At 41.4% G+C, this 26716-nt stretch overlaps 2 protein-coding genes across 3 annotated transcripts in view; one reads left to right on the top strand and one right to left on the bottom strand.

The window, feature by feature from the left end:
- Nucleotides 1-39: 39 nt before the first annotated feature.
- Nucleotides 40-20197, bottom strand: gabrd (gamma-aminobutyric acid type A receptor subunit delta). Of its 2 annotated transcripts, XM_079273967.1 has the most exons (9): nucleotides 20105-20197; nucleotides 10149-10264; nucleotides 8056-8123; nucleotides 7091-7311; nucleotides 4153-4235; nucleotides 3524-3661; nucleotides 2957-3112; nucleotides 2240-2451; nucleotides 40-1126 (listed from the first exon to the last, which is right to left on the bottom strand). In XM_079273967.1, exons 1-9 carry the CDS (start codon nucleotides 20170-20172, stop codon nucleotides 803-805), a joined length of 1386 nt encoding a protein of 461 aa, XP_079130093.1. In that variant the 5' UTR covers nucleotides 20173-20197; the 3' UTR covers nucleotides 40-802. The 2 variants fall into 2 exon arrangements, with proteins under 2 accessions (XP_079130093.1, XP_079130094.1); XM_079273968.1 differs by lacking the exon at nucleotides 10149-10264 and having other exon boundaries at nucleotides 20105-20190.
- A 2902-nt stretch (nucleotides 20198-23099) lies between these two features.
- cfap74 (cilia and flagella associated protein 74) overlaps nucleotides 23100-26716 on the top strand; it is a gene marked incomplete at its 5' end in the record, with an annotated part of 45588 nt that continues 41971 nt past the window's right edge. The window contains 7 exons of the mRNA XM_079273070.1: nucleotides 23100-23193; nucleotides 23350-23431; nucleotides 23695-23859; nucleotides 24652-24750; nucleotides 24839-24943; nucleotides 25688-25861; nucleotides 26232-26342. Of these exons, the coding sequence (XP_079129196.1) occupies nucleotides 23100-23193; nucleotides 23350-23431; nucleotides 23695-23859; nucleotides 24652-24750; nucleotides 24839-24943; nucleotides 25688-25861; nucleotides 26232-26342 (830 nt within the window). The remainder of the gene's footprint in view (nucleotides 23194-23349; nucleotides 23432-23694; nucleotides 23860-24651; nucleotides 24751-24838; nucleotides 24944-25687; nucleotides 25862-26231; nucleotides 26343-26716) is intronic.

Here is a 26716-nt window from a genome sequence, read left to right as displayed (position 1 = left end):
CATTCGAAGCAGGACAAAGAGAGAGACACACACAGGTGCTGTCGTGGAGGAAGTCCTTTAATGGTGAGGAAAAAGGCAGAACTGGCAGAAGGAGATAAGACACCCCAGACGGTGTCCTGAACGAAAAACGAATTGAAAAGAAAATAGGTGGAGGACCAAAGGCGGGAGAGGAAGAAAGGGAGGGTGGCGATGGTGCGGGAGGAGGGCGAGTGAGTTATCAGCCATGCAGAACAGTAGGACACCTCATCTTGTTATCCTTCTGGTTTGGGCGGCGCTTTTTGCTTTTCGAGATAACGGGCGGTTCGCTCCAGATTGTTGCTCTTTGAGTTAATTAAGCCGACTATGCTTTTTTGTGTTTGCAAGAAGTGCGCTTGTGGTCAGTGCTGCAGGTGTTCGAGCACAATATGTGGTGTTTGTGTTGAGTTTGTTTAACAGCATGACATGTGTAGATCTGGTGGATTGTTGGCTAAACTGTGCTCACTGTTTATGTGATCCTCCTCAACAGGCAACACAGTCCTTTGTGTTGATACAGCACTTTTCTGTCTTTCTATTTAAATATATGAAGTCCTGTTAACACTTTTTAATCTCATAACTACCTCCGTTACTACCATATTTCCATATTCACAGGCCATAGCACTTCATTTTGTCTGAAGTATTCATTTATTTATTGATTTATTTTTAACTGAGGCCTGCAGTATATTTCCGCTGCACCAGTCTGCCAGCATCGAAGTGGCACAACTCCAGCAGTTTCTTATCTGCAGCCCTGGATGGCAGCCATTCGCACAGACCTGCTGCCTCCTCTTCACATGGTGTACGCCACCCAGTAGATCACGTTCACCACGGCGAAGGTGAAAGGGAACACGGCCCTGGCATAGATGTCGATGGTGTCGGCATCGATGGGCTTGCACACGCACTTGGAACAGCAGTTCTTCTCCTCCGTGCTCTCCTCCGGCTGCCTGGACCTTCTCCTCCTCGGCTCGGCCTCCTCGCTGCCGCCCTCCCCGGGGATTTCGCTGCTGGAGCGCTGGGGCCGCCCGTGGCGGTTGGAAATCATCACGCCCTGGTTCATGCCGGTGACCGACAGGGAAAACAGAACCATGGCCTGTTTGCCGTTCTTCACAATGGACTGTGGGGAGACAGAGAGAGAGAGGCTTGTAAGCACTTTCTGAGGCTTTACATGCTAGAGTTCAGTTTTGAGCCGCTCAGCATCAAATATCTGAAGAATCAGGCAAAAGTGTTCGTTAGCCAATCTGCCTCCTGATGGACTGGACAAATCAGTAAACCCTGCTAAATATCAAAAGAAAATTTTGTTTTACAATTTCAGAATTACATCATGCATGTAGTAACCTTTTGTTAAATCACATCTTACATTTTTTTTGCACTGTGCTGCCACTTCAAAGCACTTCACACTCATTTTACTTTATCATAGTAGTACTTGGTTTTTTTTATTCGCAAATTTCTTAAATCTAAAGAAATGTAATTTGTAACTTTCTGCATTTTTTGAAAACATTGACTCAAACTTTGTTCAAATAAGTTGACCTTAAGGCAAATTCTTTATATTTTCTGTGCACATTGTTTTTAAACTAACTAGCCATTAAAGCTCACAAATAGATGTAGTGGAGTAAAAAATACAATATTTCCCTCTGAAATGTCGTGGAGTAGAAGCATGAATTGGTGTGAAAAGAAAGGACTCAAGTAAAGTAAGTACCTAAATATTGTACTTAAGTTCCACCTCTGTTTTTATATCATTGGTAGGTTTCTATAATCTCTGTAGTTTTACCCTCATCAACAATGCATGCTGGGTCTCCACACATTTTCAATCACCCCACTGTACGTCTCAATGTCACTCGCTCCAATCATCTTGTCGCGTCTTTGTCCTCGTTTTTCTTGTGTTCAGAATATAAGCAGATTTTGCTTACGCTTTCTATTATTTCATTTGATTTGATCCATGTCCTATTCTCAAGGTGTACCTCAGTAAGATGTACACCAACAGCAAAGCAAACAGACAGTATGATGAGAGTCACTATTACTCCCTGAAGGGAGATTTCCCCATTATGCTCCATAGAGATGCATTGTCTTGCAGAAGGTCAGTGGGATGGCTGCTTGTCAGCAGCGGAGTTTGAAGCGCCGGCACAGGTCTATGTTTGAAAGGTGTGCTCATTACTCCCAACTCCCCCCTCCCTGTAGTTCCACATTGTGATCTGCTGATGGGAGTACATGACAGGAGTGATTTCCTCACCTCGGAGCTGAGCTTGTTGGCCTTCACCTTGGCCTTCTCTTTGAGTCTGTAGTCAGCGTTGTAGTGAGCGAAGGCGTACTCGATGAGTGCCGCGAACACAAACACATAGCAGATCCAGAAGTAAACGTCTAACGCCTTGATGGCTGACGCCCGAGGCAGGGAGGAGCGGGCGCTTACCATCAGCGTGGTCATGGTGAGCACGGTTGTGATCCCTGTGGAAACAAAGTACAGCTGCACAGAGCCGCTAGAATGGCCTCTTTTTGTTGCTATCAGCCTTAGTGACACTTCAGCAATAAATCCCAATAACTCCCCAATTTCCACTTTCTACACATTAAATATCTAAGAGGCATAATGCCATGAAATGTACAGAGGATAATATGCTCCTCGGAGGAGACGTGTGGACATTTAATGAGCTTTCCTCTAGCGCTACTGTTTCCTCTAGGCAACACAGTACACAACATTTCTCACTAGCTGAGAGATTGCCATGAAAACTGAAAGTATATTTCGACTTGGTCTTTTCTCTGGTGCCAACACCAGCTTGCACTTGACATTTGTACCACTGGTGACGCTCTAACAACAGCAAAACGGTCAGTGTTGGTCAGTATGTTGTGACTGAAAGTTCAATGTCTTGCCTGAGCAAGCTGCTCCATCTTAGCACAGTAAAACATTGCATGGTTCCACACCTTTTAAAACAGACATCATCAAACTGTTACCGACCTAAGGATACACGAGCAGGGACTGCTGTTTGGCTGATCCAGAAGGACACCCAGGACATGGCGACCAGTAAAATGGAAGGCATGTACGACTGGATGATGTAGACGCCTCGATTACGTCTCAGCTCGAAGCGGAGGCTGAGCCTCGGAAATCGTCCCGCTGGGAAGCAGAAAACAGACACTGTGTTTAATTGCTTCTCTGTGTTTAGGAAATTAACACAATGTTTAATTGCTTTACTGTTGTTATAGCATGGCTCACTTGTGCCTGACATAAAAGAAGTGCTGCATACATTTTCCCAGCAGTAACTCCTATCATCTCTTAAAGCTCCTGCCTGGCTCAGCAGCAAGCCTGACTTGATTCATTCCTTCTGTGCATAGAATATGACCAGAGAAGTGCTTCAAGTTAAAATAGAAATCTTGCTTCAAAAGAGTCTTCCAACGCAAGAGGCAAGCCCAATTGACAACCCAAAATAGAACATAATGCATAAAACACTCGCTCAAATGCGAGGGGCTATCAGACTGACTCTGCTGACAACAAGAAAAAACAAAGGAAAGCAAGATGGATGCTCACCAGATTTGAAGTTCATCATCTCAGTGACAAAGCGATAGTCTGTGATGGTGAACTGGGAGAGCTCCAGTTTGTCCAGGCCGTGGATGTGTTTCTGACTCTCTGACCAGTGGTACACAATGTCCTCTGAGGAGTAGCCATCTAGAAAGAGAAGATAGTATCAGTCCAACCTACAACGATGCAGTAATGTGAGGGTAGAAGTAGTTACGGGTGAAGCTTGTAACCAGGCGGCAACCTCTGGGTATGAACAGTGAAGCCAATGCGGACGTGCCTTAAACTTGCATTCTTTCCAATGGCTAGCAAGGAGTGAACTTCTCTGGTTGCAAAAATAATTCAGATTGTATAGCAGTCTATGAGAAAATGGCCGTACTTCTCACCTTGTAAACATGCGTTTATGGTCTCAATAGTTAGTTTCAAGTCTTCAACAATACAGTATGATGTTCATTTCGTAAATTATGTTCCCATTGGGAGTTAAAAACTCAAGGTTTCAAAACGGCAGTCCGCAAACCAATGGGTAATGTCACGGTGACCACATCCTCTTCCGATATACAGTCTTGAGTTTTGTCATTGTAACCTTTCCTTGGTGTCCCTTTACATTGGCATGAAGGTAGAAACAAAGAATCGTGACTTACAGCTCTCCAGGTCCAGCATACACTCCTGTTCATCCATGGGATACTTGGTCAGGTCCATATCACACGCCACCGTTGACGTGATTCTAGGAACAAAGCACCCCAGTTAGTCATGACTCAATGTACATCGTCTGTTGTTTCTTAGCAACTCAACTGGCTAAAATCTTCTATGAAAATATAGTTCACGTTCACATCGTTCCACACATCTTTCCAGCGTCTACACATTTTCTATTAGCTGTGATGAAAATGAGCTCAATACTTTATAGCAATAATAACAATTTTTACAAAAAACCTTTGACCCAATTACTTTTTGTTGTTTTTTGCTCATCCAGAAGACACAGAGCAACATTGGTATTCATTCGGAGTCGTGTTTTTGTCCTCCTGATGAATGCAACTCAAATATTCACTTTGCTTTCATCTCTGATTTTCACCAACTCCAGAGAAAACTATCTGGCACTGTAGCTGCTAGATGCTCCCTCATACCTCATAGGGCACAATGCTAACAAGAAAATGCATTTCCTGCTGAAAGCTGAAATGAATCTCAAAAACATTGCTGAAAATAGATATCCAATTTTTAAAAAATGCAAAAAGCTTAATAATTCAAAAAGTTGAAAGATTACAAATATGAAGTCATATCACCCCTCTCCTGAAAGAGCTGAACATTTTGACATTTGAACAGTTTCTGTAGCTTAAAAGAATTCCAGCGGTAGTGATATTTGTTGTAGAAGTTGTAGTAGAAGTATTATTAGCAGTATAAGTATTAGTAGCGTTTGAATAAGTACTAGCTGTAGCAGCAGTGATATTTGTAGTAGCAGTAGTAGTAGAAGTTGTAGTCGAAGTATTAGTAATTAGAAGAAGTAGTAGAAGTAGTAGTATCAGTAGTCGTAGTAATAGCTGTAGTAGTGGTCGTAGTATTTTATATAACAGTAGTAGTAGTAGTATAATAATAAGTAGTAGTAGTAGTAGTAATAGTAAAGTCAGTTTTTGAAGTAGCAGTAGTAGCAGCAGTCTTACTAATAGCTGTAGTAGTATTAGTACTGGTTATTAGTACTGGTAGTAGCAGGAATAGCAGTATTAGCAGTTGTGGTATAAGTAATAATAGTAGTGGTAGTGGTAGTAATAGCAGTAGTGGTAGTAATAATATTTATGGTAGCAGTAATAGCAGTAGCAGTAGTAGTAATAGTAGCAATAGCAAAAGTTGAAGTGGTAGTAGTAGTAGTAATACTAGAAATAATAGCAGTAGTAGTAGTTGTCGTAGTATTAGTAAGAGCATTCATTATTTCAACAAAAAAGCCTAATTTGGAGCGAAATGTTTAAATACAGTTAATCCATGAGGCTTTTATTTTGAAAGGGTGGGACTGGGTGGGTGGGGGAGGGAGGGGGAGAGGAGACATAATCATCATGTTTGACACATAAACAGAGGTTATTAAATGACAGGCTTCATCACAAGCATTTCAGTTAGGATTCATTCTGTGGGGCTTTTATTTTAAAATGGCGTGTGTGTGTGGGGGGGGGGGGGTGGAGGAGGGGGGAAAGACCTCTAAAGATCCCTAAGACCTGAATGACTGTATGAGAGACACACAGAGAGATAGAGGGAGAGGAGTGTATGTGCGCGTGAGTCTGTGTTTATCAACATCACTAATTGGCTCAATCGCGAACACCTGTGTGCCTGAAGCCATTTCATGGAGATAAAACAGGGAAACACCTCTCAAACAAATCATCAAAACTCCCATAACCGTAGCTCCTATTGCTCCGATATTAATAATTGAGAGGAAGGATGACTTGAGAAACAGATCTTGTAAAAATTGTGCCTGTAGTATAAAAAATGTGGCTTAACTGGCGATCTAGAAATGGGGTACCGTGTTCTGTGGAAGATGTTTTTGAAGCAAAATTTAACATTGGTCTCTATGGAGCAGAAAGTTGGTTTTCCTCTCAATTAACGGCTTCTGTGTCAAATGTGGAATCTGTGGGATTCTACAGTAATTTTTCTACGACAAGGACAAGATTAGCTACTTTTAAATCCAGAAATTATGCATGAAGAGTGAAGATTGTGGACACAGTGGCAAAATACAAATATTTTTTTGACAAGAATCTCAAGCTGCTCTTCACTCTAGCGGTGACATCACACACTCTAAGCTGCCCAATACACACCCATTATAAATATAGCAGAGATGAGCTGAAGGAGCTGAACATTTTGATAGTTGAACGGTTTCTGTAGCTTAAAAAATGCTCCGGGCCCGGAGATAATGTGTAGTTTTTGATTTTGTTCATTTGTTCAGCCACATAAAACAACATATGGGCGACCTCTTACAAAGAGGGTTTGGGGTTGAACTGTCAATGTTGTTGTTTTTTTCATCAGGGCTACAATCTTTTCCACACTTTAAGAATATTCAGTAGTCTAATCCTAACCAAAGCTTAACCATAGAGGTGATGGATCAGAAAAGCATCACATTCATCTTTTTTTTTCTCATTTGTAGCTTTTTGGGAGGCTCTGACAAACGATGTCATCCTGCCAACAGAGGCAGCGGAAGAGAAAATGCAGACGGGGTGTTTGGAAAAGCAACGACAAATCATATAGTTTGTCATTTAGGTTGGAGGATTTTTATCATCGCAGTAAAACGGTTTTATTTAAAAGTTGGATTCTACTGACATACTCACAGTAACAGCCAATTGTTTTCCTTTGATGATTCACCTGGACCTACTTTACCTTTTTTAAGCTTATGAAGTTACGACCAAAACAATGACTCATGTGATTGATCATGAGGGATTTTCATGCCCAAAGACAGCAAATAAGAGATGTCTGTGTTCTAAATTGTCTGAAAAAATCTGAAACAAGCGAGAGCGTTCTCATATAAAGAAACATTTTAGCACCCAGATACACACTGTCTCCCTGGTTGTGTTGTCTGACTGTCAGTGGAGACAATAATCTGCTTGCTCATACCGGCTGCTGTATAGAATGACCCCGTTGGGCTGAAGGCGGATCAGCTTGTTCTCCACGGTGACATCGTGGAACCAAGCAGATTTGGCGTTGACGATGAAGGTGTCGGGCACCCACAGCTTGTCCACGAATCGACTGTCCAACCCCAGCGTCTTGTTGGTGTGATTGAAGGACAGGCGGTCATCGTGCCAGCTCTGCCGCAGGTACACGGTCATGGTGTAATCCTGCCGAGAACAGCACACAAACAAACACGCATGTGAACATGTAGGCTGAGTCACGGACACGGGGAAACAAACTTTACAAAAAAAAAACACCTAACGCTACAGTATTAGGGAAAAAAAGGAATGATTGAGTTTTTCGAAAATTCCCTTTGTGGCAAGAATATTTTGATGAATGAAACAAAACCAATATGTGTGTCGTCTGTATTTATTGAATTAAATACAAATAAACATCTGAATGTCTTTTGTGGCTCTCGCTCAGACTGAATGAAGTGGACGGAGTCACCGTGACGTCACCCATTGGTTTTTGGACTTTGTAGCCTCGAGTTTGGCATTTTGGCCGTCGCCATCTTGCATTTTTGCAACCAGAAGTGACAAGAGGGTGGAGGTAAGTATGTTGTAAGTTGGAGCTATGTAGTAGTCAGTTTTGCCTTCATTGGAATGCTTGTGGATTTTCATCTGCCAAAGCAGGGAAAATATTTATTTGTGTGTAAAAGAATCAGAGTTAAATCCATAAAGTGCATCTACTAGATTTGGTTCTCACCATACAAAATCCCTGAAAGTATCGAATTATCTAACAACTCAGCCAATGTGTCACACATGTTCACTCTGAGTACTTTGAAACCCTCAAGTGGGATAAATCAGGATTATGCAAATAGCTAAATCTTTGATCCGTGCCGCAATAGTGAAGTTGAGGGACGACAGGGAATCTCTGTGTAGAAGGAAGGAGAAAGCGACTGTATACTCTACCATGTTGGCTTCGGAGATGTGGTCAATGCTGGCCACCTCAATGGCCATGGACACGTTCACTGGTGGACCTGCGGGGAGGGGGGGGAGGGGGGGGGGGAGAAGTGAGGAAAAAAAGAAAAACCTCCCCTCCACACACGCACCGTCTCTGCTCATTCTGAGCCCATCAATCCCTCCCGTCCGCTCTCCATCTCCCATCGGTTTCCCTCCCACCTACCATCATCCCACGTCTCAAACACTCCTACAGTGCACAGAGATTAAGCATCATCCAGTTGAACCATGCTAAATGGCACATCACACTGTGGGCATTCATAAACGGCACTGGGCTTTCATGGACTCGCACGGAGTGAGCTTCTGCCAACATTCACGTGCACACACACAACACGCACGCTAGCATTTCCACTCAACAGTTTGCCATATCATTAGCATGGAGTGTGCCTCTGTGATCGGATGCTAGAGGGCAGAAACTACAGGGGAGCTCACTGATGCAGAGCAGAAAATGCTATTTATACTGAGCATTAAGGAATCATATATTACCATTCCCCACCATTCAACACCTTCCCATAACCATTTCAAATCATATTCAGTTGGCCATACACTGGATGTATAGTGTGAGGTGATTTACAATGGCATACTCCTTGCACGCCAAGGTCAGCAGGACACGTTTAGAGGATGTCACCTGATGCAAGAGCAGGCATGTTTTACATATTACCCTCCAGTGGTTGTGCAAGGGTTAATAATACATTTGAAATACATATACTGCATGAGTTGGCTGACCATATACTGAAAGGTTAAAGTTGATATGGCATTTTTTGCATCATAAAACCTAAAATAAATAACTTTACACAAATATTACACAAATACAATAAGATTCACAGAGGTGTTAACTGCTTGCAAATGCAATAAACTTGCATTCGCAAATGTCCACAAATGAGCTCTATAAATGCTGGCATTATATATATATATATATATATATATATATATATATATATATATATATATATATATATATATAGTGGCAAAGAGAACTCAAAAGTAAAGATTTTGACCATTTTAAACTGTAAGCACTGAACACTGTATTTGTTTGTTTGAGAGGCATTCAATTGAACAAGTAAGTCTCTTTGGACAAAACATCTGCAAAATTAATATAATGTAATGTAAACGATCGTGATGCAAACATGTTTTCCGCAATACAATGGGATTCAGAAATCCTTTTTGTAAAGTACAAGCAAATGGTTTGTTTCACAAATATGGTTTTCCATTGACACAAATCGTGTGATTAACAAATAGTGTTTGTACTTTTAGAACCAAAATAATTGGTTTTGAATTATATTTTGCCATTTGTGCACATACTCATGTCGATTCTCTTAAAGTCATACTTGTGAATGTTACCTCATTTTCAAGCTGCAAAACACATCTATGAACCCTTTTTTTTATTTGTGCAAATATCAAAGTTATCTTATTGTTAAATGATACAAACATAACTCCAAAGGTAAAAGGCTATGGGATGTGAGTTGAATGAAGGGACTTACTCCCAATAACACACACATGATTCCTCAGCGGTCAGCCCTTCCTTGTAGCTGTCATTTGTCAGCATACTGTAATGTTACATCAACAGGAGTGCAGTCACCACGTGATGCTGTGTTATGGCGCTCTGCGTATAGGCGTGTGGTGATAGCGGTGCTCCTGCTCCACATTTTCACCTCTGCTCGGCTGAGTTAAGCTGTGAGATTGAGAAATCTATCGCTGTAGTCATTGGATGTTTCACATATTGCAGCCATTCTTAGCAACGCCTCTGCAGCGGTGCTCGTTGTTTGCACCACCCGTCTCCCTCTCGTCCTTGAAGGGCATCGTCCCTCTAAGCAAAGCCTGTTTCTTTTTTCTTTTTTCTTAACAAATGACTCACCTAACTGAAGAGTCAAAGCAGGTATTTACATAAGGTAAATGCGGCTTTGTTCAAATGTTGTACATTCATTGGAGAATAAAATGTGAACGCTCGTGTTGCTGTAACGCGAGGTGGGTGATGCTAAGGATGGCTGTAAATGTGAGGGGGTGAAATGCAACCCAACGCCACGAGCAGTAGATCTCGTACTCACCTCCTATCCCAGGGCGAAAATTTCTGGCATAGCCCTTCATTAACTCATCCAGGTTAGGTAACCAGGATATTTGAATGTCTTTACCTACATAGTCCCCAATGTCACTCAGCATGGCCCTAAAGGAGACAAACAGCAAACACAGCAGCCTTCAGAGGTCGTCCCGCCACACCATGTGTCCACGCGCAGCGTCAGATGCAGTCAGGAACGTACACGGGAAAAAACACACCTCCATATGCCAGACAATGTTAACTCATGACAGGAAAGAGGATTAGAATTCGCTGTAGTAAAAAGACAATCTCAAACCGTTTCTTTAGGTTAAGAAAATGAACCCAGAATCATTCATTTGTCAGTTAAAGATGAATAATTGTTTTTGTTTTTGGGGGTTTTTTTGCCACTTGGGAGGAGCAGAAGGAAATCTGCAAACACAACAATGACATATCACAAACGTGTTTGTGTAGATAGGCAACTAGTTACTGAGTATGAGGACATATATATATATATATATATATATATATATATATATATATATATATATATATATATATATATATATCTGCCATATCCTATAAATCTGTGTTCTCTAAATCATTTGTATTATTCATGACTGAATTGGGATATTAAAGTCTCTTAAACTTACAACAGCAATAAGAAGACATATGTTCAAATAAATATTTTTAAGAGATTTAAGTTGGAAAAAGCCGGCTCTTTGTTCTGTTATATTTGTGTCCTCTGTTTTTATTGATAAATATATAAATAAATCAATGAATTGATGCTTTGATTTATTCAATAATATGATGTGAAGCACTGTATTTCTATGCATCTTTGAGTCATAGTAAGTACAATGGATGTGCGCTCAAATGAGTCTAATGAAAAAAGTAATCGTGAATGATTCTGTGTTATCATCAGCATTAATAAACAACATGTCATATTAGTTGGGGATTCTTGCATGCAAATGACCACATTCTGCTGATGCTGAATGTCGGAACAAAACGCTAGCCGTCAGTTGTATCCTCTCAAACACCTGCGCTTGTAACAAGCGCAGGAAAGCCACATTGGTTGACGCCTGGTTGGCACATTTTCCTTCATTTGTGTCTCCAGAGTGTGTCCACAAGGAGGCTGATCCAAATCTGGCTGTGCAGCTGCAGATTTCACACAGCTCAGACCGGACATCATGCTGAGCCTCAGTCCATGAACCGCGGGACCATTTCATTAAAAAGAAGCAAGTCCTCATTAGACCACATATCCCCATTTAATAAGGCTTTTAAGTTAGCACCTTATTACATCGCTGTCTCTGGTTTGGGGGCAGTGACACCTCGATTCAAGCAGTGCTTTTTTATTTTTTTCCATTCCTCTAACCTCTCAAGAGGGGAATAATAGGATATACTGGGAGTCAATGTTCCCTCTAAGCTGCGCGCTTGAGCAATCGCGCACTGCTCGCACATTCTCAGCGCACAAGAAAATCTATGCAGCGCATAAAATAAAATTCAACATAAACGTATTAATTAATATCTAATATTAGTCCTAATCTTATCTAATCAATTAAACCAATAATAATAATAATAATAATAATTTTGTTTTCTGTACTATTTTGCAACGTAACTCAGTGAGTGACAGGTGTCCAGCCAATGATACGATTCGGTTCACTTACGCTACGCAGCCAATCATAGCATTGACACTATTGCCCTGCCCATTCGCGCCGTGCAGGTTAGCTAGCTATCAACAGTGCGGCGGAGTTACGAGACGCAAATGCTAACCCCTTATCATGGCGAAACGAACGGGCAGCGACACATCCACTCACCAAGCCATTGGAAAAAAGAAATGTGGTTATTTTAAGATGGAATGGCTGTCGGAGTATGTTCAAATAGAAGAACAAGCGGTGAAACTGGGTGAGATTTTTTCTTTTTCGAGGGGGAAGGGTCTACTCTGCAAAACATGCAGCGAAGCTAAAGTAGCAAATGAGTTTTCCGAGGGAAAAATGTGGACTGAATGGAAGTTGGACTACCTCAAGCGTCACATTCAGCAGAAAAAACATAAAAATAAAATCAAAACAGCATCCAGAAATCGTCTTGAAGTGGCACATTTGGACCAGCTGATGCGCATAAAGTCAAAGCAAGAAGCAGACGAATCCATCAACCTGGACAAAGTGTACAACCATTGGAGAAGTGAGAAGGACAGACGTGAAAAATAAGGTAAAATTTAAGTCAGATTTGTGCATATTCTCGTGACATTTATTAAGATTTTTTACTTATGGATATTAATCATTCAATTATGTTACTACTAGATCATTTATGGGTAGTAGAAATGATAATAAAAAACTGAGTAATTACATATTTTACAGACAGAGTTACAGGAATTTACACTGTATCACAAGCTACAGCACACGTCATTGTGCAAAATGTGAATGTTTTAATGTGAACAAAATGTTATGTCTGAAAGGTGTATATGTATCATTTCTTCCAGAACAGGACCCTCACACAGGCCAAAGCAAGACTCTTCCCATGGCCAAGCAGGACTCTCACATAAAACATACTACACATCTCATGAACAACAAGATTTTTGTCTTTTTCCTTTAAAGTTTGTCAAATCACTTATATTAAAAGTAAACTAGTGAAAATTGCTGCTGTAATTTGATTCTTTTAATAAGCCATGTAACTTGCTATGATCCAAGGTTTTGAACAGGTGTGATACTGGTGTGTGGCCACAGCGTGCACATTTGATGTTGCTCACAGTGGTCCTCAGTGTGCTCAGGGAGCTTGTGTGTATGCCCAGACACATGAAAAATTAGAGGGAACATTGCTGGGAGTCCTTTTTTATATATAGAAGGCCCAGAGCCCCTGCTGACGGACACTGCCTCCGTGTAGGATCTAACAAGAGCAGCACAGCTCAGATACCACCAGGTGGCAGTTTTGCATTCTAAAACAAAGCCTGTAAACAGATGACATGCAGATAAATATTGCAGTATGGACCTTAATGTATTTGAGTTTTTACATCATGGTCAGTTACATCGCCATGGGAGACACTATGCTGTCATTCAATGTGAGCAGAGAATTATGCATTCATGTGTTTATGTACAATCTGTGGCAAAGAATCTGATTTTAGAAGCTAAACTGCCATCCAGAGTTGACAGAGCTGACTGACGTGCGATGAATGAACTGAATGAAATGTTCCGCTGACATTCAAAGTCACAAAGGCTGGTGGTGGCATTGACAGGGAAATGGACCATAATATGGGGGCTTGATCGAAAGCGTAATTATTGACCCAACAATGAAAAGCCATTCAGTGACCTTTGCGATAAGGCTGACATTTGGAGAAAGTCGACTTCCGAGAGAGCAAAGCATTGCACCCGCGGCTACGTGGAAAACTGACCTCCTCAGCAAAAAAACCAAACATGTAATAATTATCTGCATGAAATAGTATTTCTGCCATGTCATTAACATTCCCCATGTTGTAGTGGCAGATGTATTTTTAGTCTGGCAATCACTGTCATGTCTGAAATAAATGGGAGCACCGAGTGAATTAATGAATCACCGTGTGACTCCTGGACTTCTTCACTAATTGGTACTTTCTAAATATGGAAATAAGGAGCTTTTCCTTCAAGACATCCATTAGCACACCATTTCAAACGGGGCCTCCTCACATGGAGGCGACGAGACGGTGTGTCCGCTATAGGAACAAATTCTACTGTGTCGTATTAGTCTGTCTTTTGGAACTTCATGTTCATTTTCAGGAACTTTTCAGGATTCTTGGTATTGCAATCCCTGACTTTACGAGGTGTATTTATAGTTACAGATTACAGAAATGTAACTTTTTATCCCCTTTATGTCACAGACCAGTGGAAGCGCTACATCATCTCTTTTTGTTAATGGATTTTGACATTTTGTAGAGGCCATCTTCTGTTTATCTGTTAAATATCAGATTATTGATTTAATTAAACGCTGCTCTCTAAAGAGCCGATCAGACCTCACCTGACTCTCTAAATTGATGTTGTTTGAGAAAAAGGTGATTTACTTTGTGATTTCCCGACCTAAATATATGCATTTTACGACCACAAATACTCAAAACTGCAACATACGCAGCTCTCCAACGAGGGAACGAGGGAACTGTATGCTGTTGAAAGACATGTAAGGGGTTGAGTGTGTCATTGCTCTCTATGGAGACTTAACCTCTCTATATGTTCTCACCCCTCCATCCATGACAAACAGTGGAGAGTGTGTGTGTTTCCAGGCGCTCCTCTCCCTTCTGTATTTCCCTTGCATCAAACGTCTCTGCCGAGGCCTGGATCTGTACCCTGTCTGTTTAAGAGCTAACATTAAACAGATGGGGAGAGGAGACGCAAGAGAGGAAAGACAACGAGCAGCAGCCCCTCTCAGTTTGATGGCGTCTTTTTTTTTAATGTAAAGTGCAGCATGCACTAACAAGCCCAATTACTTTTATACACTTACCTGAGCACGAGCAGAGTGCCGGTGCCCCGATCCTCACTCTGACGCTCACTGTGTCATTTGTTTTAGTGGCGGCGACGTGAGATGGAGCAGCGTTGCACAATCCAATGGATAAAACATGAATAAGTCTACAGGCAGCTGCCCCGTGTGTGTGTGTGTGTGTGTGTGTGTGTGTGTGTGTGTGTGTGTGTGTGTGTGTGTGTGTGTGTGTGTGTGTGTGTGTGTGTGTGTGTGTGTGTGTGTGTTCCATTAACTGACAGAGTAACACTGAATAATAGATCCCTTTTCATTTAGCAAACAGATCATTTTATGGACTACATTAACACTCTGTTACTGTTCAGCATATGGAGTCCAAGGAGCAGCATACTTTTTATGTGACGTGGTAAAGTTTTAATGGTTGAATTCTGCATTTTTACCTTTTTATTCAGTCACTTGACAAAATGAAGTCAAACATTATTTTGACTTGACTCTCATATTGATCTTTTACTGGCTTATTGATTTTGTTTTTTATTCTTTATTCTCGATTTCCTTGATCCGAGCATTTAATGTGCTGTAAGCAGCGAGGAAAATGGGGATTGTTGTTGAAAAAAGATATGGGGAAATAGGAAATGGATAAACGATAAAAAGTGTGCTATATAAACAAGGGAATAAGAGGAAAAAAAGAAAAACAGGTTTAAAAAATTGGAACTTTAAACTTCTTTTAATTAACAGTGGATGTTCAATAAAATAAACATGCCATTTGATCAAGGACAGGTGTTGTGCCTGTCAGTGTGAGGGGCCTTTAAGCAAGTGTGTCCCAGCAAACATGTCTCCAAATTACATTTATAAACAACTAAGTTGTTTTTTCAGTCAAGGAAGTGCTACTCCTTGTATCACACACAGATCAGAGGGACGGCATTGTGACTTTCAGTGTGTGTGCACAATGCATCAGGGTGAGCATCCAAAGCTACAATAGTTAGTGTCGACTTTTTTAATATACTGTATGATCAACCAAGGCGCTGATGTGTCCCTGACTTTTACCGAAGTGCGATGAGTCCATACTTTTGTTCGTATCACATATATTCAGTATGAATAGAGGTATAACGTCTTCTGTGGCTCCAGGTGGTTTGTGAAAAGTCTGAGAATACAACCCAGATGATGTCATCTGGGTTGTACTGGCTTTGGTTTGGAGGCTACAGGTTTATAATGGAAAGACTGCTTTACAAACTAGAAGCGTTTAGAGGACATTTACCGAGCAGGGAGGGTCTAAAGAAAAGATTCAATTGGTTGCATTATGGTAAGTGTAGGATCCAGCATATTTAGAGCTTGGCCCATACTAGGAAGAAGAAGTCAGGATATCTTGATAGGCTTACACCATTTATGTTTGGGTTATTCTATCAAAGCGAAATTGTATCTCCAATATTCCAGTCCCAGATTTTTGATACATTTCAATAATCCAAACGTGAATGCTTCTGAGCCTATCGAACAAATTAGAAAACAGAATATTTGTGTTTAAAATCGAGTCGGAGGCTTTTAGTGGTAGCACTGAAGTGTCCCTGCACCAGCTCAGTCTGAACTCTAGTCACAGGCTGCTCTCTCTCTAAGCACGAGGCCTCCACTCCTTCCTGACAAACACGGTGAAATCTAGAGGGGATCTGCAGGATGGACACACAGTGCTGAACAGGACAGAGAAGATTTACAGCAGTGTCTCCTTATCAGAGTGGAGAATGCTGCAGAGCTAACATTCAGTTCAGTGAGTTCCCTCAAAGATTATTTCAGAGAGGCTGAAAAAAAGAAGCAGAGCTTGAATTCTCACTTTCAGTATTGTGATCGTGGGATGAACTGCAAATCAGACGGAAAATATTTTCACATACTTTGTGTTCAACCTGAAAAACTTTGAGTTGATGCATAGATTACTGAATGACTTTCTTCTTCTTCAGTAAGAGAGGACATTAAAGGTCCTGTAGCTGCAAATTGAGGAGCTCTACTTTAACTGGTCATATGAAAACAATATGTTATTGACTTATCTAAGGCATGCCCTTGTGAAAACTATGATTAAAGACAAATTATTAATTTTTTTCAGTGGTAAATTTGAAAATAAATATATTGTGTTTGAGTAATTTATCAGGTTCGAAAATAGCAAACATTTTGTAAAGCCAAATTCGCAAATGTGTGCTTTTCTTATATCATATTGCAAAAGTAAACAGGTTTTTTTTTTACTGTTGGTCAGACTAAATAAATGACTCTGTGTGATGAGTTCTCGTTATTTTTTTATATTTTATTTGCCAATAATTGCAATGAATTGCAATAACAAACACGACGGTCTCGATGCGGTTTTAGAGCTCTCTCCACACTTGCAGGATTTCTGATGGGGAAACACTGAATGTTTGACTTATTCATTGTACTTAGTCAAATTCTGATACGTCTAATACATATTTAACGATGGAATCATATAAAATATCTATCACGTTTTCATTCATACACCCCAAGTTGCTATAAGACCCCTCAAATTTATCCCAAAAAATACAGAAGACCTCAGTATCCTCAATTTTAGCTACAGCTTCCATTATTTATGTTTATCTCCAATATGACATTTGCAGATGACTGTAAAGACATTTTTGAAAAAGCATTTAAAAAAACAAATAAATTGATATGTATTTGATAATCCAAATGCGAATGCTTGTGAGCATATTGAACTGACTGGACAACAGAATAATTAGAATAAAGGTGTTTCTTATTGCCGTTTACTGAGTGGGAGGCTTTTAGTGGGAGCACTGAAGTGTCCCTTGCACCACCTCAGCCTGCTGCATGAGCAGAGTCCGGTTTACGGAGCCAGTTCATGCAGCCAGAGGAACGTGATCCAATCACTGTGCTATTGACAGAAGGAGAGATTTATCCGCTGACTCAGCCTCTTACACAGATTGGTTCGGAGCACTGTGTCACTTGCCGTTTAAGGACAAGTGTGACAGATCAGAGAGCTCATGACATGTTGGGATTAAATCCTGCGGCAACGCATCTTGCGCAATATGACCATATTTGGACATACCTCACGTGTACACATACAAGCAAAATGTTTACAGTCCCAACTCCTCTGAATGTATTTCTGCAAAGCTGAAACATACGACTGAGCTTTTCTGTCCATATTGCAAGATGAATTCGATGAAATATGTTGAAGTAGTCAACATTCAACAGCTTCAGCTCTCATGCAGAACTCCTATTGACCCTCAATCCTCCTCCTCTCTGTGCACTGTGTATGCATCCTGTATCTTGTCCACAGCAGACTACGCATGATAGATTTGTGCTTTGATTTGTATTTCGTTATATTGTAGAGATAGCCCCGGAAACCAATCACCTGTTGTGCAATACTCCGCCGCCTCACCTGTTTTTGTGTCAGCTAGTTTGTGGTCATTTGATTGAATGCTAAATGTATTTAGAAATGTGCCCCAAAGTATAAAATAACTTCTAAAGTTTCCAGCTGCAGGAAGTGTTCATGTAGCAAGACCAAACCACGGTTAGCTCATCTGATAAAAATGTCATTTGGTTATAATCTGGAGTTTTGCTGTCAGCAAATATGTTATAGATATTGCAAGGGAGAAAAATGGTAAAAACAGTTAGCTGGTTCGACAAAAATCTCACCATATTTACTATCAACTACACTCTATTATTGCTGTCAGTATTGAAACTATATTGAGTTTCAGTAAATTGATGCACTATTTAGTGCCCTCAAAAATGTCTGCGATGAAACAAAAACAGTGCTGACATTTCTGCTCACAATCCCACAATTTTATGGATCCCAAAATTATACCTGTCAGTTTGGTGGTTTGGTCAGGACCCTAGATTGCTGTCAAACTATGACGCCCCATCAGGGTCCAACATCATGGTTGTGCTTGAAATAAGTTTACAAAACATCTTTTACATGCTCTTCTATCCACCAGCACCTATAGTATTCATCCACTGGATGTGCGTGCTTTTCTGAGTCCCTCTCTGTGACGTAAAGGGCGACACTTCAGCTGGAAAGAAAAGCTGTGAAAACTCTACGCCACAGCAAAGGCGGTGAGGCATAACTCAGCAAAGCAACTTTGGTGAAATGGATAAATGAGGAGCTAAAAAGAGAACTGGAGTAACTCTGTAGAGACAGAGAGAGAGAGAGAGAGAGAGAGAGAGAGAGAGAGAGAGCACATAATGAGGTGCAATAAAAAGCCTACACTCTGCATTGTACTGAGAACAAAATAATAATAACAGCAGTGACTTGAGGCAGGAAAATCTCAAGGACAGCCAAGAGGGACAATAGTAGTGATTTGTCCAAATTTCACCCAAAGCTTATAAGTAGCTTCACCCTCTGCCCTTTTCCAGTGCAGGCACTTGCCAGAATATGGGCTTTGGGGGAAAACATGGGGCTCGGCAGTGGATGCTGATGATCCCAAGAATTGGATGCTTGTGAAAGCTCGTGGATGAGACAGCACGAGGGCATTTCGACTGCACACAGATGAATGCGCAGTCGGCCTCCACTGAAGACATATATAAAGTTCAAAGCACTAAAACTCCTTTGCAGCTTTTACCAGCTGACAAAAGCAACCTGTTTTGTAGTCATGACAGCTGTGTGAGAAGGTCATTTCCAATACTGACAATCTGAGGTCACATTTGGAATAAATTTCAATGTACGCTTTAAGTTTAAGGTTGTCTTGGCTCGTAGGATCTTCATTTTACCTGCAAATCTCACCTCACTTTAAATCCACAGTTGAATGCGCTAAACTTGATTCTAAAAGACTAATTTCAGCTCCATGTGCAGTGAACAGGAGGCGTCGTGAGCACAATTCTGTGGCATATTTGAGACGGCAGCTGTCCATCTGTTAATTCCCTGCCTTTCCTTAAACTCTTCCAAACTGGGCTTCCCGCCTGTGTTGGTTTTAGCGGAGGGGACTGTGCATGCTGTTGTAACCCATGTGCATCATGGCTCCATCTGACCCTGATGGAACAGGCCTGGAGGTGGGTGACATAACACTAAAAACGCACCCACTCACCTCACATCGAATTCATCTGCATAAAGACTTTTTTCTTTTTTTTTAAATTAAAAAACATCACCTCTCTCTATGCATATGCATTTGGCAAATAGTGTCATCAGGTCCTCTATGTGCCCGGAGGTGAAGCAGAGGAGAAAGCAGACTTCAGGTTGTGGGTGTGGAGAAGCATATGCGTTATAACTGCACATTAATATTAATAGGGTGACGTCGTGGGAGGCTACCGCGAGGGAGATCAAACTGACTGGCGATATTTTAGCTTTAAATGATGTAGATGTTTCTAAAGTGTGATATTGTTGATTGTCTCGTGATGCACCGTCCATGGAGAGGTATTGATATTGTAATGATCTCCTCATAATGTGATTCTCATTTTCAGTGGTCGTTTGCCTGTTCCGGTCAGACTTTAAGTTTATGGTTTATCCAACTTTCTATTCACCTATTTTTTATTTTATTTTAATCTTTGTGTGGTGGGAAGTATAAATAAGACACCTGCTAAGTAAAAAAGCAAAGCTGATCTCACCAGGTGAAAATATCCCCTCCAATCAAGAGCAGCCCAAGACTCGGCAGAAGGAAAGTTGGGATCTCCATTCCGCACGCTTTGTGGTAAATAATTGAGGGTAAAAAAAAAAAAAAAAAAAGTTTCCCGGAATGGAAATCGACGACAGAAGCCAACCGCCAAGAGTTTTATTTCAGCGCGCTCTCCTCGTGATCCGACGCTGTCGAGAACAAAGTAGAGTGTGGTGGTGCTGATGCAGTAGAGGGTGGTGGTGGTGGTGATGATGACCCCATGGTCATGCTCCCAATTCCTCCGCGTCCAGGAGCGCACAAGAGCAGAGCGCACCGAGGAAAAGAAACTCCCGATCCGACCGCAACAACGAGCCGATCCAACGCTCCCGACGCCGTCTGTCCGCCGGCAACAGAGCAGAGAGAGGGGGGAGAGGGGGGAGAGAGGGAGGGATGGCGGAATGGAGAGAGTCACTAATCTGTCAATTTCCTCCGTTGCTTGGCTTCTAAGCGTCAGATTCAATCTGGCCAGGGAAGGGAGGGGCCACGAACACTATATTATATAATGTTAAACACATTCGAATCAACACATTAGGTAGTTACTGTCTCCAATAAAGTCGCATTTCACTCTGGTGGAGAAGAAAAGCATTGTGAGGATATACTTTAATTTTTTTAACGAATGTTAATCTTTTTTCACTTCCATTCACTTAGCCTGCCCCCCAAAAATACTAAAAACATTTATATAAACACCACAAACCATTATATTCAAAACCATTATTCTTAAACGTGCTAATACTTCTCCTGTACAGTGTTGTCATCTGTTTTGAAAAAGTAAAAACATCTCAGTGACGCACCTGCAGCTTGACCTCAGACTATTTCTGTGCGCTGTCTCATTTTGCTTTGACAATTCAAAGTGTTGATTGACTGTCTGTACTGTGACTGTGTTCGCTTTATCATGACCCACCTTCGCCACAGCGTCTGTACTCGGTTGAAATGTGTCCGGGTCCTTTTCCATGAGGTGCTCACATTATTTCGTCTCCCCAGTTTGAGGTCACCAAATCCAAGAGGCCTCAACAAATAATATAACAGATTATGAAGCAAAGGAAAAACAAGGTAAAGTCATAAACCCATCTCACATCTCCGCACGTTCATTTTTCTATGAATTTCAAAGTGAATTATTTCACTACAGAGATATAATGAGTCCCAGAGGTAAGCCTTTAAATCTCCTTTCACATTGATTAAAAAAACATATGTATAGGATTGATAGGAAATGTATCCTCCATTCTATCAAAATGTGCAGGCTTTTATTATCTCCTTATTAAAAGTAACCTCTTTTATGTGCTGTGCGGAGAGTGTGTGTTGCAGGAGTGCACCTGCCCTGATTTCTGCTGCCTCTCCCTGGGGAGCAGAGGCAGGCCTGGAGTCGGTGGTGGTGGATTCAAACCACAGTCTCTCTCTCTCCCACCGGACCTTCCAGTTGGATTTGCACTACAAGCTCTTTTGATATGAAGATACCAGAATACGGTGCACACTACAATGCACTGCATGGGACTTTATTCTGTGTCTCTCCAACACTATTTCTCATTCCTTTTATTCCTCTCACCCTCATGTATTCTCTTTCTCCACCTCTATCTGCTCTCCTCCTGCTGATCCATCCTTCATGTTAGCTGGAGTCTTTGTTTCCCTCGCAGTGCCTTGCCTTTGTCTTTCCAACAAATCATGCCCTCTATTATACATCACACTCTCACACACACATACACTCGTACTTTTTATTTATTCAGTCTCCCTTGGTGATCCAAAATATTCATGTATCACAAGTTTTTAATATGTTACGAGGCACTTCTGTTCTTCTTCTTCTTCTCAATTCCTCTTCAACATTATGATGAATTGAGCATTGGTGTCAAATAAAACGGAATCTTTCCAGTGAAAAGACAATTGTGCCGGTGCACTACTGATCACCTACAAATCAACGTCTTTTCCCTTTTCCCGTGTAAATCAGATAGCAGCCTTGCATGCTCGACAAAAGATTTTGCATAACTCACAGATTTATCATTGTTCTTTCTGAACCAGCTGAGCCATTTTCTGCTGACTCTGGCATGACTGATATTAATCAGATGAAATAAACTAGTGTTGGTGAAGGAAATTATATTAATAAGGGAACAGCAGACAGGAAGTCACAAAATGCAATTTTAAAGAATAATTTTAGAAGAACAGCAGCATTGTAGGCTTACTCAACCACTTATTCCTACTCAAACATGTGTAGGAATGGCCCACATTGTGATTTTACAATTATAATTTGAACATCCTTTTGGGTCATTTCAGTGGATTTGTGGATCAGAATGACGAGATATGTTGTCACTACAGGAGTCTTTCATGTTCATTTTTCTACCAGTAGGTTCCAGTTGGAAGTTGATTTGACAGACGTCCTTAAGAGTCGTCTCGAGGGACCCCAAGGCCTCGCCCCTTGCGTCCCGTCTCCATGGAAACACTAACAAACATGGCGGAGTAACTTTTGTAGTGAGAAAATGTAATATCTGTCTTACCAAGAGGTGGAAACCCTAGACAAGCGAGGTAACTGCTTAATGTTCGTTAAATGAAGTTGTTAACTCTAAATGTTTTACAGCCTAAATGTAGCATTAATTGTGCATTAACGTAGCTGACGGCTGAACTGTTTAGCTTCCCAAGCTATAGCTAGCCACTGTAGGAAAACAACACGCCAAATTCCATTCATAAATCTGGTCATTGAATGTTGTCTTACTCAGTGACAATGTCGCACACCTCAAACATACGACTTAACATCTGCTGCAAATCACTAAGAGTCCATCTTTGAATCGGCAGACATAGCTAATCCACTAAACAACATTTCAAAATGACATTTCAATGAGCCACGCCACGTTAAATTGCCGGATAACCGAAGAGGTTTGTTAGCCTTCAGCCTATTCTCGTGGGACATATTGATGTTCGAGGTTTGTCTGCTAATATGCACCTGTGTCATTCATGAATCAGGTGAAATGGACGTCGAAGAGAGGGACAGTCCATTTGATGTAGCGCCAGAAAGGTGTGGACTGCTGAGTGTCTACCTCAGCACTGATGAGGACAGTGATGGTGAGTGACAACCCCTGTTGCTGCCTTGTTGTTGCTCAAATGCAGCGTGTGGTCTGAACTTGTAAGATGTGTACATATAACTGTCTATTTTACCAGAGTCTTAAGAGACTGGGATCCCTCACTATAATAAATATATGAAAATGTTTATTTCAGAAGATGGTCCGGACCAGGAGACCTTTAACGATGAAGAGCCAGCCCTTCCTCCTCCTGATTTGAAGTGGTTAGAAGAGTTGTATGAGTGAGTATTTCTTGCTTTTCTGCAGATCATAGCATAAAAATATATTATATATCAATCCTGTTGACTTAATGTGATTCTCAATATGATTTTAACAGAAAATAGCAAAGCTCATTATGATTATGATAGTTTTTACATTGTAAAACCTCAGTACAAACACATCCAGCCATAATAGTGGTCTAATTTTATGCATGTACATAACGCATGACCAGATGTTGCATTAAACATACAACCTTTCCTAAATGTCGTTTTCCATCTGCCCGTAGAGATGACTATGGTGATGGTAACCGTGATGGTGACCTTGCGGTTGCGGCCGTGACTGGTAAGAAGAGGCGTTGTGCCGAGACAGCACGGATGTTCAAGCTGAGACGAAACCTGGACCAGCTGGACCGCTTTCACCGACAGAAGGAGGATGACGTGCTGAAGGCCAGGTCTGGACCTGGCAATCAACAGACCTCTCGAGCCACAGTAGCACTAAGAAAAAGCAAACAACTTACCACAATCTTTTCCGTGTCTGAAAAAGATCTTATTTTCCGGTTTTATTCCACTTTCCCAGGTCATTCCCCTCTTCACGCAGAGCCAATCATTTCTATACCAATTGATTCAGCTATTTGCAGGAAATCATTTCAGCTGCGGAGAGAACAATTTCCCATAATGTCCTCTCTTCCCTCTTTTATTTGTCTGCACTGCGAGCCATTAAGCACCCGATGAAGTGTGATGCGGTCCCCGGCAAAAAAAAATGTCATTTTTCTTTAGCAGAAAACATCAAAGGTCAGAGTCGAGCTGTACTGCGCTGTGATCAAACACAAGTTTAATGGAACCTAAGCACACCTGGCTTTTAACCAATCTGCCGCTCTTGCCGTACCATGTGCCGTGATTTTCCTTTTTCCCCGCTCACAGATCACAGTTCTTTTGCACACCATTAAACTGCAAAAATAAACATTGGGCAATTCAAAGCTGTTGAGGTGTGTGTGTGTGTGTGTGTGTGTGTGTGTGTGTGTCCAGTCTCAGCTTTTAAATATCTTCATTGGATTACTTTGTTAACCCACAGAATTGCCTTCCTTTTATTGCAATGGCCATGAGGAAATCCATTAGCTTGATGCTTTGTGTACGTTGCACTTTCACAGCCTTGAAAATGTTTTCTGATTGGCTTTGATCTGGGAAGTTTTCTATGACTCTTGAACTGGTCTGTGTAATTTCATGTTTCCTTTTTTTCCCCCCAGAGAAGAGCTTCAACTCTGTCGTCAGCACATTGAAAGTTTGGTGGAGGACAGGGAGAACTTGGAGGACGAGATAGAGCGACAGAGAGCAGCAGACAACAGGTGAGTTGGTGACTGGTCTGTTCTTTATATTCATACATGTTTGTCCAACCCCCTGTGTGTTCCGCTCGTTGTTTGTTTTAATCTGCAGTGTGGCAGTGTTTCGTTTGCGAGCCCAACACAAGCATCTGTGTCAGAAGCTGCAGAGTGAGGAGGAGCTGGAGGGCCACATCAACACTGGGCTGAAGCAACAAGAGTGAGTCCGAGAGAGAAACAGTTTGACACTAAGGTCTTGTTCTGCCAGGAACGAGCACATTTATCTCAATGGGACCACTGCATTAACACTGGGGGAGCGAACACAGGGGGCTAAAAATGAAACCTGCATGGTAATACAGCCCAATGTGACGTCACCTGGCAACAAAGCAAACCACCAGGCAGCGTTTAGGCGTCTGATAAACCTTCAAAGACATGGATCTATTTCTCAAAACCGACTTCCTGGATTGTATTTCAGCATCTCGACGGTACCTAAAACAACAGTGCAGCCCCCTTGTGTTTTTTTTCTAAACCAGTGCTCTTTTTAGTCAGGAAGCCTGTTAGTTTGACATTTTGTGCAGCTGCATCACAGTGATTATAAACGCTGCAAACCATCATCTTCTAGCTTGATGTGCAAGAAAAGCGGCCTCACTCTTTTTTAAGGAACTGCTTGTTTTTCTAAAGGAAAATGATATCCTCTAATCGTCGGAATGCTGTTTTGTAGGCTTTTCCAATTATCACCCGCTAAGTGTTTGCCTCCTCGACCATTTGATTCAGTTGATTTGATCTCATTAAACTAAAAACTACAAAATAAAAGCCGCATTGCGCATCAATACCCAAATATAGTTCTAGTTTCCTACGTCTGCTACAGTAAGTGACTTCTGCAAGATAATATACACCACCAGTCAGCGTTTTTAACTGCATGTTCTATCTACATCCACCTCATTCTACATCTTCTGCTTCTCAGACTGTTGCTGCGTGAGGTGGAGGTGGAGCTTGGCAAGTTCTCCTCGCTCCGGCAGGAGGTGCAGGAGGAGGAGCGGGTCTTCCAGGTCCTTCAGGGCCAGAAGGCAGCGACAAGGCTGCAGCAGCAGAGCAAAGCCAACCAGCACCTGCAGTTCAAGATGCAGCATCACAGGGAGTAGGGAAAACCACCGTCTTTTACGTACACACTGTATTTCTACATATGTGTGTGTGTGTGTGTGTGTGATAGCTACTGCTCTGCTGAGCATACAGAAGTATTCTCTCAGTACATTAACAAGTGAATAGAAGATGTAACATCTGATTTCAGCAAATTATCACTGATATGCACATGGTAAATGATTATAATTGGAAAAAAGTGCCTTAAAGTATCACGGCCCTATGGAGGTCATGTTTGTCCTGTGACATTGTGCTGTAGCATTTTGTTATTGATTCTTTTATGAGAAGCCTGTGTGGAGAATCAGTTATACCAACCTTGAAAAGCCTTGTGATGACTTGTTACATAAGTGTTTGGGATTGTGTTCTGATAGTAAACAGGCAGCCATGCTGAAGAAAGCGGAGGCTGAATGTCAGAGGAAAGTTGAAGAGGGCCAGGCGAACCGCAAGATAGCTGCCAAGTACCTGAAAGAGACCATTAAAAGGTAATCGGCCTTAAAGCCAATGAGCAGGGCTTGGACTAGAACAAGAATATGGTGTTACTCAGAGGACTCTTTGGAGAGTTGACACATCCTATTGATCATTTGCTCACACTGGCAAAATATATTACAAGTGGGCCAGACAGGAAACTTAAAAGCGCTAAAATTCGTACAGAAAAGTCCTTGTCGCCAAATGCAAGAGTTTTTTAAATCGGACACAGTGACCATAGTCCACCGCCAAGCCTAAAAGGATGAGGTCTTGCAATATTGTGTATTTTATTGTTAAAAATACCCATTAATAGACCAAAACCAACAACAAACTGATCACTGCTAGTGTTCCCTGAGTAGCCCAGTCCTGATGTACTCTAGTTTATTGAGCG

The sequence above is a fragment of the Melanostigma gelatinosum genome (genome assembly GCF_949748355.1).
Source record: "Melanostigma gelatinosum genome assembly, chromosome: 8".
Classification (NCBI taxonomy): Eukaryota; Metazoa; Chordata; class Actinopteri; order Perciformes; family Zoarcidae; genus Melanostigma; species Melanostigma gelatinosum.
Note: the sequence above shows the minus strand (reverse complement) of the source record. Positions and strands in the feature narration are given on the sequence as shown.

Bases quoted from the DNA above. Each gene is read 5' to 3' on its own strand.
- gabrd (XM_079273967.1), bottom strand. From the start codon at position 20,172: ATGGAGATCCCAACTTTCCTTCTGCCGAGTCTTGGGCTGCTCTTGATT. The intron at 3,113-3,523 runs GTGAGCATCCAT...TCTGCTTCCCAG, and splicing joins GATGATGAACTTCAAATCTG to CGGGACGATTTCCGAGGCTC. The intron at 1,127-2,239 runs GTGAGGAAATCA...GTCTCCCCACAG, and splicing joins CCAACAAGCTCAGCTCCGAG to TCCATTGTGAAGAACGGCAA.